This window comes from Camelus dromedarius, chromosome 3, assembly GCF_036321535.1.
Source record: "Camelus dromedarius isolate mCamDro1 chromosome 3, mCamDro1.pat, whole genome shotgun sequence".
Lineage (NCBI taxonomy): Eukaryota > Metazoa > Chordata > Mammalia > Artiodactyla > Camelidae > Camelus > Camelus dromedarius.
Window position 1 is genome coordinate 34,497,735 of NC_087438.1, and position 18,818 is coordinate 34,516,552.

At 36.0% G+C, this 18,818-nt stretch overlaps 1 protein-coding gene across 2 annotated transcripts in view; it reads left to right on the forward strand.

Moving 5' to 3' along the window:
• NDUFS4 (NADH:ubiquinone oxidoreductase subunit S4) overlaps positions 1-18,818 on the forward strand; it is a 98,285-nt gene that overhangs the window by 77,771 nt on the left and 1,696 nt on the right. The window contains exons 4-5 of one of the 2 annotated variants that reach the window (XM_031444958.2): positions 2,399-2,472; positions 5,582-5,612. In XM_031444958.2, coding sequence (XP_031300818.1) covers positions 2,399-2,472; positions 5,582-5,610 — 103 coding nt within the window. In that variant the 3' untranslated portion in view covers positions 5,611-5,612. The remainder of the gene's footprint in view (positions 1-2,398; positions 2,473-5,581; positions 5,613-18,818) is intronic. The other variant, XM_010977778.3, reaches the window with a different exon arrangement.

Here is an 18,818-nt window from a genome sequence, read left to right on the forward strand (position 1 = left end):
TCTAATGATTAGGGATGTTTAACATAGGGATGTTGTCCCAGAGGTCTCTTTAATTGTCTTCATTCCTCTTTGTTCTTTTTCCCTTTAGCTTCAGTAACTTTCACTACTCTTCCTTCCAGCTCACTGATCCATACCTCTGCATCATCTATAATCTCCTGTGATTCCTTCTAGTGTATTTTTTATTGCAGTTATTGTATCCTTCAGCTTTGTTTGGTTCTCCTTTATATCCTCTAACTCTTTGTTAAATGTCTCACTGTGTTCATTCTTCCGATTTCTTTGATCATCTTTACAGTCATTACTTTGAACTCTATCAGATAGACTGCATATCTTCACTCAGTTCTTCTGGGGTTTTATCTTGTTCCTTCGTTTGGAACGTCATCCTCTCGCCTCATTTGCCTAATTTTCTGTTTTTGTTTCTATATAAATAGAAGGTAGGTTGGTTATGTTTCCCAGCCTTGGAGAAATGGCCTTTTATAGGAAATGTTCTCTGCATCCCAGCACCATGCTCCTCTCTCATCACTAAAGCTATATGATCTAGGGGTTGCCCCTTACGTGGGGTGCATGGGTCCTTCTGTTGTGGCAAGCGGACTACTGTGGGCAATTTGGTAGGCGTGGGTGGCCCCTGGTCCAGTTTTTCACCAGGCCTTACCTTGTGCAGAGGCAGCTGGCTGTGGAACCCCAGGAGGGCATGGAGCTAGTCCTGGCTTACTGGTTGGTAGAGCTGGGTTCCAGGGTCTAGTGTCAGCCTACTGGTGGGTGGGTTTGTTTCCTGACATGGCTAGCTGTGGGTTCTGTGGTGTCACAACACTAGTGCTGGCACCCTGGTGCAGGGAGCTGGACCCCATGTCAGCTGGCTTAGTAGTCCAAGGTGTTTCAGTGCTGATGTCAGCCTGCTGGTATGTTTGCTTGGTCCTGATAAGGCAGATTGTGGAGCTGCAGTGGTCCTGGGGTTGGTGACCACTTGCTGGTGGGCAGAGTCTGGGCCCAGGATCTGGGGGCTAATGTCCTCCCACTGGTGCATGAAGCCGAGTCCTGTGGTTTTTTGCTGGCTCACTGGTAGGTGGAGCTGGGTCCCAGGACCTCTCGCTGCAGGACCCTGAGGGTCCTTGAGCTGGTTTTGGCTCGCCTGTAGGTGGTTCCAGACACTAGGACAGCTGACTGAGGGGCCCGTGGCATCCCAGGGCTGGTGCTAGCCTGTTGGTGGGTGGGCTGGGTTTTGTATGCCAAGCTTAGGGTCGGCAGTGGTCCTGGGGCCTCTGACTACAGGGCCTTCTGGTGGACAGGGCCATGTCCCGGGTAGCTATGGGCTCAGGAGGTCTTAAGGTAGCCTGCTTCCTAGTGTGTGGGGCTGTTCCCACCTTGCTAACTGCCTGGCCTGAGGCACCACAGTATTGGTGCCTACAGGTTGGTGGGCTGGGCCAGGTTCTAGTACTAATAAGCTAGACAGGATTCCAAAAATGGCACTTGTCAGTAACACTGTCCTTGTAGTAGAATGAGCTCCCCCAAACGGCTGCTGCCAAAAGTCTTCTAAGTCCCCAGGGTGAGTTGCAGTTGCCTCCTGCCTCTCCAGGAGACTCTGGAAGATCAGCAAAAGGATCTGACCCAGTCTCCCTTGAAATTACCGCTCTTCCCTGGATCCCAGAGTGTGTGAGATTTTGTGTGAACCTTTTAAGAGGTAGTCTCTATTTCCCACAGCCCTGTTGGCCTTCAAAGCCAAATGTTCTGGGGGCTTGTCTTCCCAGTGCAGAACCTCCAGGCTTGAGAGCCTCATGTGGGGCTCAGACTCCTTGCTCCTTGGGGAGAAACTGCATTGTAATTATCCTCCTGTTTGTGAGTCTCCCCCTCCTACTAGTCTCACTTTGGTTCCTTCTTTATATCTTTAGTTAGAGATGGTCTTTTCTGCTAGATTCTGGGTTTTCTCAATAGTTGCTCTGTAAATAGTTGTAATTTTGGTGTGTCTATGAGAGGAGGTGAGTTCAGGGTCTTCCTAGTTCACCATCTTGGCCCAGCTCCTTCTAATTTTGGTACTGAATTTATAAGGTTAGTTTGAAATTCCTCTTGGGTTTTTTTTTTTCCCTACTCTAATTTTTCTTTCTTTTTTCTCTTAAGTTGAATAAATGATTCTAGAGACTAAACATTGCTGAATGTTTTTGCAATTACAGATTTTTAATTTGACAATACATGTTAAAAAAACTCCCAGATTTAACACAGAAAAACATATTCAGACAGTTAAGTTTTAAAGGAATTATTTAAAATAAGTTATTTCATCAGTAGTGTACTTATTTGATAGTATAGTGATGGTTTGTTTTCTAAACATTTTACTTTATTTTAAATATTGATTTGTGTTTTCAGCAAAAGCTTAATGTTAAATTCTGAAAAAAAAAATTATTTCTTACAGGGCTGATCCCTTGTCCAACATGGTTCTAACTTTCAGTACTAAAGAAGATGCAGTTGCCTTTGCAGAAAAAAATGGTAAGTTTGGTCTGTTTTTATTTTCCTTTGACAAATGATAAAATCAAGATATGATTTTATGTTCTTAACCTTAATCACATTCTGTCTCCCTGACTGTCATTAAGTTGAACGAAGTCTTTCAGTGTATCTAATCTAGTGGTTTTTAGATTTTATTTTTTTACAGCATCAGAATACACCCTCTCCCCCCTAAAAAAATCTAAGAGGACATGCACATATAACATGTAAAAGTCAAACTGCTCTAAATTTGAAGTAGAGGCAGGGAATAAAACTACTTGTCTAACTCCTACCTTGTTTACGACTCCCTCTGCAGAATCACTAACATTTGGTTTTTAAACTGTAATTAAACATTTCATAAGGCAACCCATTCCAGTTTTGACATCTCTGTTTATTATTTTCTTACTTTCAGCCAAAATCTCATGTCTGTTACTCCACCTAATAGCTTTTCAGTTATTTGAAAATAGTTATGATCATATTCCCTCTAAAATTTCATGTGAGCCCTAAGTCTACATTTGCCACCTTTATAGACATGATGCATCTAGTACCAAGCATAATCTCACCTCTACAATGATATTAATACAGCTTAAGAGTATATTAACTTTTGAGGTAGCCACCTAAAACTATTGGCCTGTATTGGTCTTGCTATCAACAAAAGTGCAAAATGTCTTTTTTTCCTCATTTTCTGCTGTTCAGTAGTGAATGGAGGCAGTGTGAATTCTAATTCTTATTATGCCACTTGAAGCTACGTTATTCTGGATTAATTTCATCGTGGACTTAATGTTTCTTCATTGTTGAAATAATGGTCCTTATCTCAAGGTGTACTTAGTCCAGAACCTGATACATAATAGATACTTGGTAACTATTAGTTCTGACCCTTACCTCCCTCTACCTATTATTTCTGCTGTTTCTCTCTTGGATTTAAATGCACTACTGTGCATTTATTTGTACCTGCTGCATTTTGTTGTTCTCTTTGGTCCAATTATTTGAATAAGATAATGCCCATTTAAGTACATTATTCCTATAAGGCAGTAATAAATAAGTGTTAAAGATTATTAGTGTTATCTAACATATTTGACACATAAATGTGAAAGCACTATAAATATTGTCTGAAATATTTTCATCCCAAATTAGTATTATATAGCTTGTGATTAAGGCTGAAGCCAAACTGCCTGGGTCTGAATCCATAGCAGATCTCTATTTGTATGACTTTGTACAGGAAGGAATGGAAGGATTGAGTTAATAAAAGTAAAGTGCTTAGAATATAGTTAAGTATATAATAGTATATCATCAGTTTATTTTATTAGTAGTAGACTTTTTTTTTTTTTCCTTTTCAAATGGATGTACTAGGAATTGAACCAGGTACCTCGTGCATGCTCAGCGTGTACTCTACCAACTGAGCTATACTCTGAGCCCCAGTGGTAGACTTCTAAAATTTAAAAAAAAAAGAAAAGAAAAGAAAAAGATTTCATAAGTGCGTTTCCTTGTGGACACTTTTTTGGCAGTTTCCAAATTTTTGAATTACATAATTGTTCTCAAAGTAGTCATAGTCTTTAAAATATTATTTTAATTTCACATTTACATTGCTCTTTTACAAATTATAATATAGCTTATCAACAATAGTTCTGTTAATGTTTTTCATTTTGCAGCCTGCCATATTTCATGTCTGACACCTCGAAAATGTCTGTAGCGTGAGTTTAATAACAGGAAGTCTAATTAAACTGTTAAATAGCTGGCTAGTCTCTGAGTGGGCACAAGGACTGCATGATTATAGTTGACATGTGAATTGCAGGTGTGAACTAATCACTGCCACTGTTGAAATCAAGTGTTCCTCCAGTCTGATTTCTGTCTCCCGAGGAAACGAGAATTGAGGCACATTATCAAAGTCAATAGACTGTGTAACTTGAAAAAGATTAGTAGATGGTACCTTGTAAAACTGTAGACTAACAGTGGATCAGGAATCTTAACCTACAAGCTAACAGAAATTATATTGACCTTAGTCACTGCTTTGTTTCTAGCACTTAGCATAAAACCTATATAATGGACACTTGCTATCTGGTGAAATTATGGATTTTCTAAAATATTCTCCTCTACTCAAGAATTTGAAGCCACTCTTCTTCCCCGAGAAAATCCTCAATGATTATTCCACCCTTGAATTCGATATAGTACTTGGGATGTCTCATTTATTTAACATTTTGCAATATATGTCTTTACATAGGTAAGTCCTATTTCCATAGCTATTGTGGTGGCAAGTCTAAATGAACAACATTAAAGTGGTACAGAATCATGGGGTGGAGGGTCTTTTCCAAATTGCCTAGCATCCCCTCCATTCTTTCCTCTTGGGTAAGTACATAGTGGTGGAGGGGCATACAAATGGATGCTCCCCTCCCCTCCAAACCAAACATTTTGTTTTGAGCTAGTGCTATTTAAGGTTGTGTGAACCAATGTTCTGGTAAGTTAAGGCATTAAAAAGAAATGATTCAGAAGCACTAATATGTAAAGACTGTTGGATTAAGAGGCTGGTAACTAGGATTCTTATTCTATAATTGTCTACCCAACAGGAGAGCTTGAGCAAGTTGTATTTCACTATACCTTTGACTTTGATAAATATTATTTCTTCATCTTTGAAAGGAGAAGTTGGATTGGGTAACGCTCAAAAACTATAGATTTAGGGATGTCAAGCCCATGGACCAGCTCATCTATATCTTTATTTCTGTACTGTCTAGCCCAGTGCCTTATGCAACGTATGTGTTAGATGGAAAAATGTTTTTGTTACTATAGATAATTCTGTGTTGATAGTAAAATCTGGCAATTCATTTATGAGCATTAAATGTTTACCTTGCAGTAGTATCTAGAAATAGGAGGTTAGGGTACAACTACCACACAAAAAGATAATTTGTGCACTTGGACTGCTCTGAAAATGAATAACCTACCTTTCATCTCCTTAGTTTTCTCATTTCCTTTACTTTTAAATGGTTTAAAAGAAAAAGTTATGACCATCATCTCCCTTGACATAAAAGACTGCCCTGTAGAGTATCATTACAATGAAGAACAAGATTTCCAGAACGAGTTGCTTTCTAGAAAACACTTTTAATGCTTTATAATTCTCTTTCAGACTCAGGTAATGGATATCATCATTGCTAAAGGTAACATTCATAAACACTTAAATCATGAGCTAGTCACTATGCTAAGTGCTTTTCATTCTTAAATTCGCACTACAGCTCTATGAAGCAGGAACAGTTATTCCCATTTTATAGTCCAAGGAGACTGATGTTTAAGAGACATTAAGTAGCATTATCAAGGCCATATACCTGTGAGTGAGTGAGCAAGTTTTAACAGTTATATTCATTCATATATTGTCTATGACTTTTCAGCTCTAACAGTAGAATTAAATAGTTGTAATAGAGACCATGTGACCCCTATTTTCTGTTTGGCTGTTTACTGACCCCTGGTCTAAACAGTTATATGTATTACCTGAATACTGAGACCCTTTCTTCTCTGACATTTTTATAAATCCAAAATACTCTATTCAAACACCTTGAAAGGCCTAAGTTTAATAGATATGCTCCTTAACTGATAGGTTAGTACTTTAGTGACAATTCAAGTTCATCACAATATAAGCAATAACTTCACTATGCCTCAACTCTCCTTTCTGCCCTTATCCCCAAACCTGCTATCTACTTTCTTCCATCTACAACCTTATCCCTGCCTGTGAACTTCAACCTAGTCTTCAAAATACATTTTAAATGTTAATCTTCTTCCTGATTCCTTTTTCCCACCCCCAAATGAATGTGCTCTCTCTTCCCTTAAACTTCCAGACTGATTGATTTGTTCCTTTCTTACAACTCGTATAGTATGGTATTGTGTTTTACTTTTTTTGTATCACATTCATTCATACACTGTTGAGCACCCTGCGACATGCCAGCACAGGTGGCTAGGTTCTGGAGATCATTAGTTAAATAAGGCATAGTCTTCTTACTCAAACTGTAATATTTTACCCTGCCTACTGAATTATAAGCACCTACCAGGGAAAACACACTCAGTATCATTTATCTTCCTTTTTTAATGTGCTCAATAAATATCAGTGAATTTGAACAGTACATTTAGTGATGTTAGAAATTATTCTCCAGATCATGTTTTAAACTTTTCCCTAAATCAGTTTAATTTGGCTACTTGGTCTATCTTTTAGAATAACTGTTAATTTCCTCTTAAGTAGAAATCTGGAAAAAAAATTATACTAGAATGATTAGCACAATTAGCAATTTCTTATATTTGAGTATTTACAAAATACAACCAATAAATTTTGTCAAGTTAATTAGTTTTGCTTATCCTGAGTTTATTAATACTTAGAAACTTGAAGTATATTCCAGTGTACTTAAGATGATCATTTTATAATTTGAGTTATGTGAAAGCTATATGTTATTTGTTCTAAACTTTTTCTTTTTAAAGGATACTGAGACCTAGAGAAGTTAATAAAACAAGACTAATATCAATCATATAGCTCCTAACTGATACGGCCCAAGTTTCTAGTTTCCAAGTCCAGTGTTTTCTCCGTATTATGCTGCTGGTAGATCTTAAAAATTAATATAGAGAAGCATGTGGCCATATAGCACTTGAAGTGTGTCTAGTTTGAACTGAGGTGTGCTGTTAAGTATAAAATATACATTGGATTGCAAAGACTTAGTATAAAAAAGCATTAAATATCTCTAATAATTTTATATTGATTACATATTAAAATGAAAATATTTCATATATATGTTGGGCTAGGAAAATAATGATTTAAGTTTTACCTGTTTCTTTTTAGTCATTTTTAAAAATGTCTTAGATAATTTAAAATTCTGTGTATGATTCACATTGTTTCTATTGGACAGAACTGATCTAGAGTACTTCAAGCTATATAAGATTATATATGTATTCTAAATATTTCATTTATATTCTATGGTGAACATAAGAAATAGGAAGGCTTTATCTCTATCTTTGAAAAGTTCACATTTTATTACTTAAGAAATGCTGTTCTGTTCTCCAGTGTGAATCAAGGATATAACAATGAAATTAAATAGCTAAAAGAGACCTATATTATATCATAAAACCCTTGTTAATCACCTATTTTCAATTTCCTAATCAAATAAGGTATTGTGTCGGTCCATCTTTTTACATAAGAATGCCCTCATTTCTGAGACTAAAAAGTTTTTTTCCTGCTATTGCTGATTGCTCCAACTACCCTTCTGCTTCTGTCTTTTCTGCCTGGGTCTCCCTTCTCACCTTACCTCACTTCCTGTGGAAGCTGGTTCTATGAACTGGGGAGTGGGATAGAAGAAAAGACTGAATGCTCTCCCATGGCTTCTTCCCCACCCCCCACCCCACTCCCCACCTCTTCTCCCTCCCCCAACAGATACAAAGTAAAGAAACTATAAATACCCCTGTGTCTTTTGGTTATAACCCCAGAGCCTCATCCCAAAGGTCTACCTTTGAGCTCCTCAGCGTATACTCCAGAGGACCTCTTCAAAGATCCTCTTTCTTTTACAAAGAAAGGTTATCTGAGGTTTCCTCTGAAATGTAGATGAACCTTATTTTAGTTGTTTGTGTATGAAGAGACCCACCTTTCTCACCATGTGGCTTTTGTCTTTCCTTGTTTCATGTTGGGGTGGAAGAGTGGGGGAGGAGAAAGAAGCTGCATGCTCAAGGGGAGGTGGAAGCTATGGAAAATTTCCCTAAGAAGGTTAGGGTCTACCTCTATTTGCATGCTAATGAAACCAGAAATGGCTCCCCCCTACCATTTGATCTGATTTGAAACTTTGTGACTTTCCTCTGGTATGTCATTTTACCCCCTGTGTTTTTCTCATTGTTGTTAGCTGTAAAAACTCTTTGAAATTCTTAAAATAGAGGAGAGTTTCCTTCAGGAATAGGACTACAGAGCTATGAAACTGCAATAGTGGGTCTATTGGGGAGGAAAACCCACCACTGAAGTAATAGAAGGGAGAAGCAGGGAAGGAAGCAGACAGGTTGGGCCCTGAATTCAGGAAAATAGAGATAATTAGAGTCGCAGCCCAGAATTTAGAATTCTTCCAGAAGTGGACACCATCAGCAAGGTCTGTATTTCCACCTAACTTAAACCTTCTAATGGGGGTCTTAACCTCACATCTTTATATGTATTAAAAGACAACTTTCAAAACAAAGGTAAGAATCGTAACCCTCATATAGATTTAAAATGCTGGTTAAAGGATTTATTTTACTCTGTAGGGGAGCAGAATTTGCCACCCCAAAATATATTTCTTTGGCATATTGATTATTTTAAGCTGATTATTTTCCAAGAAACAGCAGACATGGGAAAAACTCTGAAAACTAAGCAGAAGCCTACCCTTTTGTAAGAAACATTCACATTTGTAAGGAAAATCTCCACTTGTAATGCTGTTTCCCTGGTTGTACCCAGAAGAGGGGGATGGCCTTATCTCCAGAAACTCTTATCAATGGAGAAGGCAGTGACTTAAATCTGCATAACAACCTTACCCTTGTTTACTATTCTTTTCCTGGTAACCTCACAGAACAGACTCTTCAGCCCTCAACATCCCCTTTTGTCTTTAGCTGAGGATGGTTTGTAAGGTGAGGGCTTCAGCAATTTTGGTGAATTACTCCGTTCTCCTGGGTCTCTCTCATGCATATATGTTATTAAACTTTTGTTTGATTTTCTGCTGTTCATTTCTCTCATGTCAGTTTCTTAGTCCTTCAATACTATCTCCAGTTAAAGACGAGAGATACTGTGGGCAGGGAGTTATGGAAGGTTATCAGGCAAAGTATCATAAACAAAGGTACGGTTGTAATGTAGATTTAGGTTCATTGATTAGTTTCTAGAGTTTTAGTCATCCCTCCTCTTCTGCTACAGGGAGGGAGACACCCTTACAAATGGAAATTTCCCTTATAAAATGTAAATGTCCCTCACAAAAGGGCAACTTCTGTTTTCAAAGGTTTTCCTTTGTTTACTGTTTCTTAAAAAATAGCCAGCTCAAGATAATCCTTATTGCCAAAGAGGCACGTGTTGAGGTGGCATATTCTGCGGCTCTTTACCACATAAACTTTCTTAAGTTTGCTGAAAATTTCACAAGGAATCTCAAATTGGATTTTTCAAAGCCTCTAGGAAGTCAATCCAGTAACTTGCCACCAGATTTCTCCTATGATACCTCTTAAATCGGGCAAATTATTTCCTTCTCAAAGACCCAAAATATTCTAAGGTCCTCAAAATATCCTGAGGTTCCTTACTATGTTAGAGAACTTTGTAAGCCCTCGTGCCAGACCACTTTCCATGGAAGAACTTTGGAAGAATTGGCTCCATAAAGTGAACTTTAATTCCTTAGAAATGTTTGGTCATACCTGAATAAATGAGCATCATCCTCAGCATGCCATTCCAGATAAGGTTTTGGTTACATAACCATTGTTTCCAATTATGTTCTAATAAAAAGGAAGACATAGTGTTATTGAACATATACATGTTGATTGAACATAACATGTACATATATGTATTGCCATGAAAATCAGAATATTCAACCAGAGTTCTTGAATTCTGTAGAGATCATGTAGGGAGAATAAGATATCATTTACAAATGATACAAGTTTTAGTTTACAAACTCTGTTAAATTGTAATGAGTTACAGCTACCTCAGGAGGAAAGGGAAAGAACTTACACATCCAGGAAATAGAACATTAAAAACAGTATCAAAAATATTCCAAAAAAAAGCTAGAATTACCTCATCAATTTATTCAGTCCTATATAACTAATTTTTGTTTCACTGGATCATAAATGTATCTGCTTCTTAAGTAGAGTCCTAGAAATTGTCTTCAGTCCACTGATACGGTTTTATAATTGTTTAAGTGATGCCATCAGAAGCCTGTACCCAAAAGTACCTAAAATAGTCCTTCTACACAGGGCTGAGACGGTCTCTTTTTTGTTGAAGACAAAGCTCTCTGCCTGTAGCTGTTTGCAAGAATTCTTAGGGAAGTAGTAGAGTAAAATTAAAAACCTATCCATAAATGATAAAAGACTTAAAATGGATGTAGTTAGCATTTACTGATGAATTTCAAAAGTGGAATGTATGATAGATCATAACAAGGATAATACAACTTAAAGGCATTCCAAAAAATGTTATAGACAAAACAACTGTACACAGTTAAGCCTGTTTTCAAAGAAAACAGTGAATATTCATCTAGTTTATAAAAACAGATGAATATAATCTTTACAGAGAAAAATCTTCATGTGACAGAATAATCCTGAGCCATAATATACTATGAATATACTGAACATATAAGAATATACCAAAAATATATCAAGTAAAAAGATTCCGTAAGTCTAGGGCAGGTCCTGAACATCTGTACATTAATAAAACTTCATAGATATGTGATATGGGTTCCCAGTTGACATATAGAAGAGCCAAACTAAAGAAGTAAAGATGCAAACAACTAAGTTAAGATTTTAAAAAGTAACTGAAATTGTGACTGATAACTTATACTGCTTTCTGTAACAGGCAAGGCAGCACCAGGACTCAGGTAACTAAAACCTATCAAGGACAGTGAGGGCATTGACACACCCCTATAGTTAGCATATAGCAACAATTTGTGAAATACTTACACTAATAACATTTTATCCATATATAGATTTAACCTCAGGATGGTTAAGCATCTCTTCTGACATGACAACTCTTCCCATGTAGCTCATCATTAGTAACAGATCAAATAAAACTAATTATTTTTAGCACTTCTCTTTTTACAGAGTTGAAAGACTGCATCTTTGAGGTTCCCCAGAGAGCCTGTGGAAAATCAAAGAGATGATTTTAGGTGCAAAGACATTCTGAATATTTTATTTTACATTTAAAATTTGACTTGGGGGAGGCAAAACCCAAAAATTTTCAATAGATTTGAACATTTAGGAAAGAATAGGATCATGGATGCCTGAGAGACTTTTTGGCTGCTCATTTTAAAGTGACAGTAAAGCTCATAAACGCAGAAGTTAACATAACGGTATAGAACATGAGCTCTTACATAAGTCATCAAGTACTTAAAATTAGCATAAAGGAGATAAAGTTATTCTGCTAAGCCACAGAATCTTTGCAGTCTAGGCAGATTAGACAAAAAGAATTACGGTTTATATTATTGGTGAAGGCAATATATTGTAGGTGAAGGTGAAATAATGAAACAAGCCCATCAAAATTGAGCAAACCTTGCTAAGATTTTAACACACTTTGTAGATTTTCAGACTTATTTTTCAGATATACTGTATCTAAGGCAAATAAAATTTCCTTTTTGCAAATCTTACATAACTTTCCGTACCCATTCAGATTTTGTCTTCACCATTCTTTCTCATTCTGAAACAGTTGTTTTACTTTAGGACCTAACTGTTCTCTTTCCCCTTAGTAAACAAGAACACATCTCATTACCTTGCATACAGAGTTATACCTCTCTGCCACCATTGCTACCAGTAGAGTTTCGTTTATATATACACTAAGTATTTCTTTGACCAAAGTTACTTTGATTTCATAGAAGAAACAGAGATCAATTGAAAACTGTTACACGTAAGCATTTTATAGACTAGCAAAGCTCATAAATACACATAACACAACTTTCCACAACTGTGTGCATTCTTTATAGTCCAACTTCTCCAAGTGGCAAAAATGAACATGTCCATTAACAAGCCCAAAGATAAAGCCTCACTACAGCATATAAAAATAAGAAGCAAAAGTATATAAATTTTTTTTAGTAATTAATGGCTCAGTATTTTATTGCAGAAATGATCTTGGTATCTAATATTCATTAATATTTAAGGTTTTATGTTAACTCAGGTTCTTGGAAATCCATTTTCAAGGTGACATCCCACAAAACATTAATTACTGTGAAATAAAATTGTCAGAATAATGAATCGTTGTGGATAAACAGATTTATATTTTGCAGAATTGTAAACATTAAACAGAAGTAATGTCAGCTTATTCGATTAGAAAACTTGTATAAGTTTAGAAAGAACATACTCAAGTAGAGTAAAATTCTGTGCTTGTGTTACATTATATATAGCTGTTTCTATTAAACAAAAATTATTAAATTTGCCATTTGCCAAAAGTTTACTTATATTATCTGAACTTGAATTCTTAAGTGTTTGGTAGGTTCTGTAAGAATACTTTTTAAATCTAGCACATTGAAAATATTAGAAGTTTAATTTCCTTATTTTAGGAATATTCTACTTACACAAGCATGTATATTCTTTGTAAGCCAATCAGAACAGAACCTCTTAAAGAGATTTTTATATCTGTTAATTTCATCTGGAGGTAGAAAAACTTTACCCAAACACATAATAAGAAAAGACCTTTCTGAATTAATAGACATAAAGTCACACAAAGAATTTATAACTTCAATTCTAAAATTTCAGCCATGAGTTAATAGTAAACACAGAATTAAAATATTCACTGGTCCATACCAAAGAACTGTTCTTTTCTCAGTGAGTACAACTTCTTCATTTTTTTTTGAGATCAAATAGAAAAGATTAACAAACCAGATTTTGTGTCTTTTCTCACCCAACAGAGAATGGATTTCTAAAACCATTAGTCCATTTAAAGGAATCATTAAATGATCAGCCCATGAAATCAACTTCCCAAACAGTAGAGAACAAAATTAAAATTAGAACAATGAGAGAATCAGCAAAGTTCTTATATAAAGAAGACAAGAAAACACATGCCTGGGCTTAAAATAAGGTCTACCACTTCTGGTGAAGAAGGTTGCCTGGCTTTAGTGGTTGAACCTATTAGGCATCTCAGTAGGATCTACAAAATTAAAAAAAATATATATATATATATATATATATCCTGAAAAAGGTAAGATCATGACTTAATATGGATATAGGTGAACATGTGAAGAATTTATTTTACTCACAAAATAAGTGAGCCTGTCAAATGTTATAATCAGTTCAAAGGAAAAGATGATACGGCACAAATGTATGTAGAGTAAAAGAATGTTGAGATGAATTGGTTTTTCCAAGGCCAGGGGAGTCACCAGGTAGGGCAGAATTTATATCCATGCATTGTTGATTCTCATTATTCATGGTAGTTCTATAAAGTCACCACAAACACTAAGCTAGGGAATGCTGAAATACTGCTCTAGGGAAAATACAGAGCTAGATTCTTGTGAGCTTCTGGTCACAATACTTTGTCAGATGATCAATACATCATCTTGTTACGTGTGTTTCTGTTTAAAGACGCCTTATTTAATGTATTGAACTCAAGGCCAACAGCATTATACCTGAATGTCACTTATCTAACACAGATTATCGAACACATCACAGCCTTCTTGCACTTAGGAACACTAGAAAGCACTAAACCACTACACTTGGGGATCATTTTAAACAGTGAAATTACCAATAAGAACCACAAAAATGCAAAAAATGTAGCTGTAAATAGACCACAAAGAGGATACTTGTTTACAGTGTGAGAGCTGAAACAAAAGGCAGAGCGTTACCTTGTTTGACCTCAGCTGGAGCACGTGTTGGGTGGCTCAAAGTTTTCACTGCTCTGTGCGTGTCACGAATGACCATGGAAGCATCAGTATTGATTTTGGGTTTACAAATGAATTTTAGTGAGTAGGTGAATTCACAAATACAGAATCTGCAAATAATGGAGATTATTTGTACATACAACTTTCAGAATTGCAAAATAGCTCAAAAACAATGAACTATGATTGGTATGCTATAAACACTGCATAGTCTATATACTGAAGCACAAAATTTTTCTTCTCTGTAACTCTTCCCAATCCCCAGTCCCATGTACTGGCCATCTTATGGCTAGGGGAACGTTCAACTTGACTGCTAAGGAGAGACAGACAGACATGAATTCCTTAGATTCTCTGTTGAAATCTGAAATAAGAGTGTTATACAAGGTGGCTTAGTGAGGTTTTAGTATATTATGGGTTACATAGGACTCTGGAAATCCCTCTGCACAGACCACACCCCAGACCAATTACATCAAAATCTCTGAGACTGATTTTTGGACATCTATCATTGTTATGTAGTTTCTTTCTCTAGAAAAATGTATTCTGAATTTCTAATACTGGATTTTCAAATGTACTTTTGGAACACAAACCAGTTTGTTTTACGGCAAATTCTGAATAATGTGGCTCCAAAACAATACTGTATAGCCACTATATTATTTGAACAGATAAAATTTAAGGGGCCGATAACTATTACATCAAATGTTCCTTTTTTTTCCCCTCTTTTCTTTTAGGTTTTGCAACTGTGGCAAGTGTAGGGTGTTACTAATCCAGTTTTTATAATTTTTGTGGAAAGATTTGCTTTGCCAATGTATCCAAAATACATTTCTTCATAATATTTTCTAAAGGGAGATCTAAGATAATTTTAAATTATTTTGAATCTCCTCTTCTCTTCCAAAATATTAGATACTTGGGAATTTCAAATAGAGGAACTTTTAAAATGAAATTCCTGAAAAGCTGTATTTCTTCCTCTTCCCCACTTCAATTATATTTTAAGTTGATGCTTTGCTTTCATCCAGGCATAATATGGGTACATAGCCTGGTGAGGGATCTTGAAACTTTCCAAGTACCAACATACCTCACTTTGGCCTCCCAGTCTCTGCTATTCTGATCCCATGCTTTTGTTAGCAGTGACTGCCAGTTATCAGTTTATGCCAAATTATGTGATCATTCTTGCTTTATACACAAATGGACAGTAGGAAAAATCATTAAACAGTTCACTTCCAAATAATGTCAGAGTTTGCAATTAGGTTATAGGAGGAGAAAAACCTTTAACAGAACTTGAACCAGGGTTACTAGAGGTAACATATTTCACAGGCAGTAAAAACAATGAGTGTTTCTCTTTATTTTTGCATTACTTAACTGTAAATAAAATAATTCTGTTAATAAAAATGAATGGGATTTTCATTTGTCTCACACATGAAATTTATAAGTTAATTACTGGAATCCTGTTTTGTTCAGAGGCTTTTCTGTTTTTGTTTTTTGGTAACATTTGAAAAGATTATATCAAACACTCATAGTAAAATATCTCAATCACAGTCTGGAGATCAACAAAATAAATGGACATATTTCTGAAAAGGAAATTGAGCATAGGATATTAACAGATCACATTTTAAGTTTACTGGAGCATTTGCCAGAGGTATTTCTCTGATACTAGGGCTTAAAGTACAAAACATCTTTGTGAAAGCATTCCAGTGTGTGAAACAGCAGAGGGAATCAGCTTCTGATCATTTAGGTGCTGGTGGTTGGATTTGTGGTTAATCCATGCCATATGGCTGCTCTCCTCAGTAGGAAGTGACGGCAGCCCTGGGAGCTTTACCCCATCCCTGGGGCAGCTGCCTTGGACTCAGTTGCTTTGATCATCTTCTGTTGCACAGCTGGGAGGAGCAAGGACTGGTTTTCAGTGTCCCAACAGAACAACAAATGAAACCATTGTCACAGACTACACCTTGATGTTATACAAGCATTCTTCCGAGTGCAGATGTTTTCACTTCCATTAACTCATTCAGAAACTCAAGTTTATTTAAAAAAAAATAAACTTTAAGGTTGAAAAAGAAATTCTTAGGGAAATTTAAACATTTCACAAATACGATTCCATTCTTAAATGTCTTATTTCTTGCAACTTATATTATGTTCTAAGAACAAGTTTCAGATAGGAAGTGGAAGAATAAAATTCATGTAATGTACCCATTAAGTACAAATGTTCACTGTCAGTTAAGTGCTATTCTTATAGTTGTTTTTTTAGCTAAAGCTCACCACTTGCTCCAGTAGCCTTTATATAAAAATGTATGTAAATATATAAATAAAGAGAAACACTCATCATTGTTTTTACCACCTGTTTTTTGGTATGAAGTTTTTAGTGAGACCAGTACATTTATTTGTCCAGGTGCTGTAAGGAAAACTCTGGAGGGGAATGCTTGGAAATGTCAGATTCTTAACGGTTCCAAAAAAGAGCAAATTTTCATTGTAATGTCAGTCCTACCTAGTAGAAAAGTTTGCTGAAAAATCCAAAGGGAGATTTATGTAGACTGTACCTTGAGTTTCAGCCTCTATTGTGAATTGTCATTAGACTTCCTCATACCCTTCTTTGCTTTTACTTAGAGAAACACACTTGCTTGTGTCGCTTTGGGAACAGAGTTGTTTTCCACAGAAAAACATGAGTGAAAGAAACTTTTCCTCCTATACATCCTTATGGGTGCCTGTGGTAGAGTGATAATATAGAGATGGATACTATTAGCAAATGCAGGTTTCTTCCATGTGTGTTTTTGTTTGTTTTCACAGGGTGTTTTGCCCATCCACATTCCAATCCCTATAATGATACTTCTATTTATTGTTGTTATCACCATCAACAGCAACTATGATCTGGCTCACAATTCCCAAGAGTCAGCTCACTGCTTAGTTACCAGGAGAAAACCCAAACCAGTTGTTCTTTTATGTGTACAAAACCCCAGTCTTCTCACATTGCAGTGACCCTGACAACGTTTTGAGACTCCATGGACAGAACAGATAATACAGCTATGTCTGCATTCTGATGCAGTTTAAAAAAAAATTCTTTTTCTTCCTGGTGGTTGAAAGATTAACTGTGTATATAAGAGTGATTATCAGGTATGTGCTTGTGTATAATACCAATTCCTAAATATTTCCAAGTGCTTTCTCATTTCTTCTTTAGTGCCTCTTCTGATGTCTGTATTGGGCTGGAGAGTCTGTGTTGGGAGGCAGAGCAGGGGAAGAACATAAGTTCTCTCACCCATCATTTGGCACAAAAAGATCATGGAGGTCTTGGGTAACTTACCAACAATTATTATAACCAGACATAGAATCTACACTAGAAACCACTTCCCTTTGGATGAGAACACATATAGGAGACATACAGACTTACTTTCCAGGGGATTCTTAAAAGTCTTTTCAACTCATTACAAAATAAACAGGAAAAAAAAAGTTAGAAAATCACACAGATTGAAAGAAGATGGGTGAAATAGATAAAAATTGTAATTACAGAACATTTTTAAAGAAATGCCATTTTATTATGAGGTGGTTTGGTGCACAGATTTAACATGAGTTAAGATCCAGGCTTTGTCATGTGGCTTTAGGCTGCCTGTTTATCATCCCTACGCTTTATTTTTTCCTCATAATTAAATATAAAATCAAGGTATGTATAATGCCTACCTGATAAGCCAAACAATCTCTATGAACTCAGTTTTAAAACGCAATAAAAATACATTTAAAGCACTTAGCTCAGGACCTGGAACATAGAATACCAGGCATGCTTTTGCCTTAAGTTCTTTGAACTTGTGTTCTCTTTTCCTGAAAGCTCTTTTTCCTGATATCCACATGGCTAACTGTGACCTCCTTTAGGTCTCCACTCAGATGTGATCAGAGAAGGTTTCCCTGTCTACCCTCTCTAAAATGTTTTCTCTTCAGTACTCATTAGTTTGTATTTTTAATTGTAGGTCTTACAATATTAGCACCTAATATCCTATGCATTTAGTTACAACTTCTTCTCCCCTACTAACTTGAAGCAGCTTGGGAATTTTTTGCTCGCATCTTTACCTCTGGTGCCTAAACAGTCCTTGACACGGACTGGGTAGGCAATTGATAATATTTATTAAATGCATAACAAATGCTCAGTAAATATTATTATACCTGCTTTATTGAATTTAGTATTTTTAATAATTATCAGCATCATTTGCTGATTAATGTAGGAAGTGCTTAATATTAAGATTATGCTCAGTTCACAATGTTAATTTGCTTACCAAAACCCTTTTCTATAGTTAATAACTAGCCCAAATTATACCTAACTATATTCAAACTATGATAAATTCAAAATTAATGGGTTCCAATGTGACAGAAATTTTATTTACACTAATACTTCATATGGAAGATGAGTTGCTAGGAAGTTGCAAATCAAATTTAAGGGAGAAATGATAGCTTAACAATTATCGAGTGCTTGCCATAAACCACAAGTAACAGTACATGAAGGCACAGGCTCCAGAATGAGGCTATGTTCAGATCCAGATTCTTCCCCTTCCCACCGAGTGACCTTGTGCTAGTACCAGTCTGTGCCTCAGTTTCCTCAGTTATATAAAGGAAATAATATTAATTCATATACAGGTTTTAGAAAAAGACCTTTCTCATAGAACGTAACAAATGCCAGATGTTTTCTAAGCACTTTATGTGAATTAGCTTGTTTAATCCTGACAACAGTCTATAAAGCAGGTACTATTCTTAGGCTCTTTAGTAAATTTTTTGAAATGCAAATAACACTTGTTAGTGTACCTATTTTATAAGTAGTTTAGGTGCTATTAAAGTAAGATGTAGCTTTGTGATTTTTTTTTCCCTCTT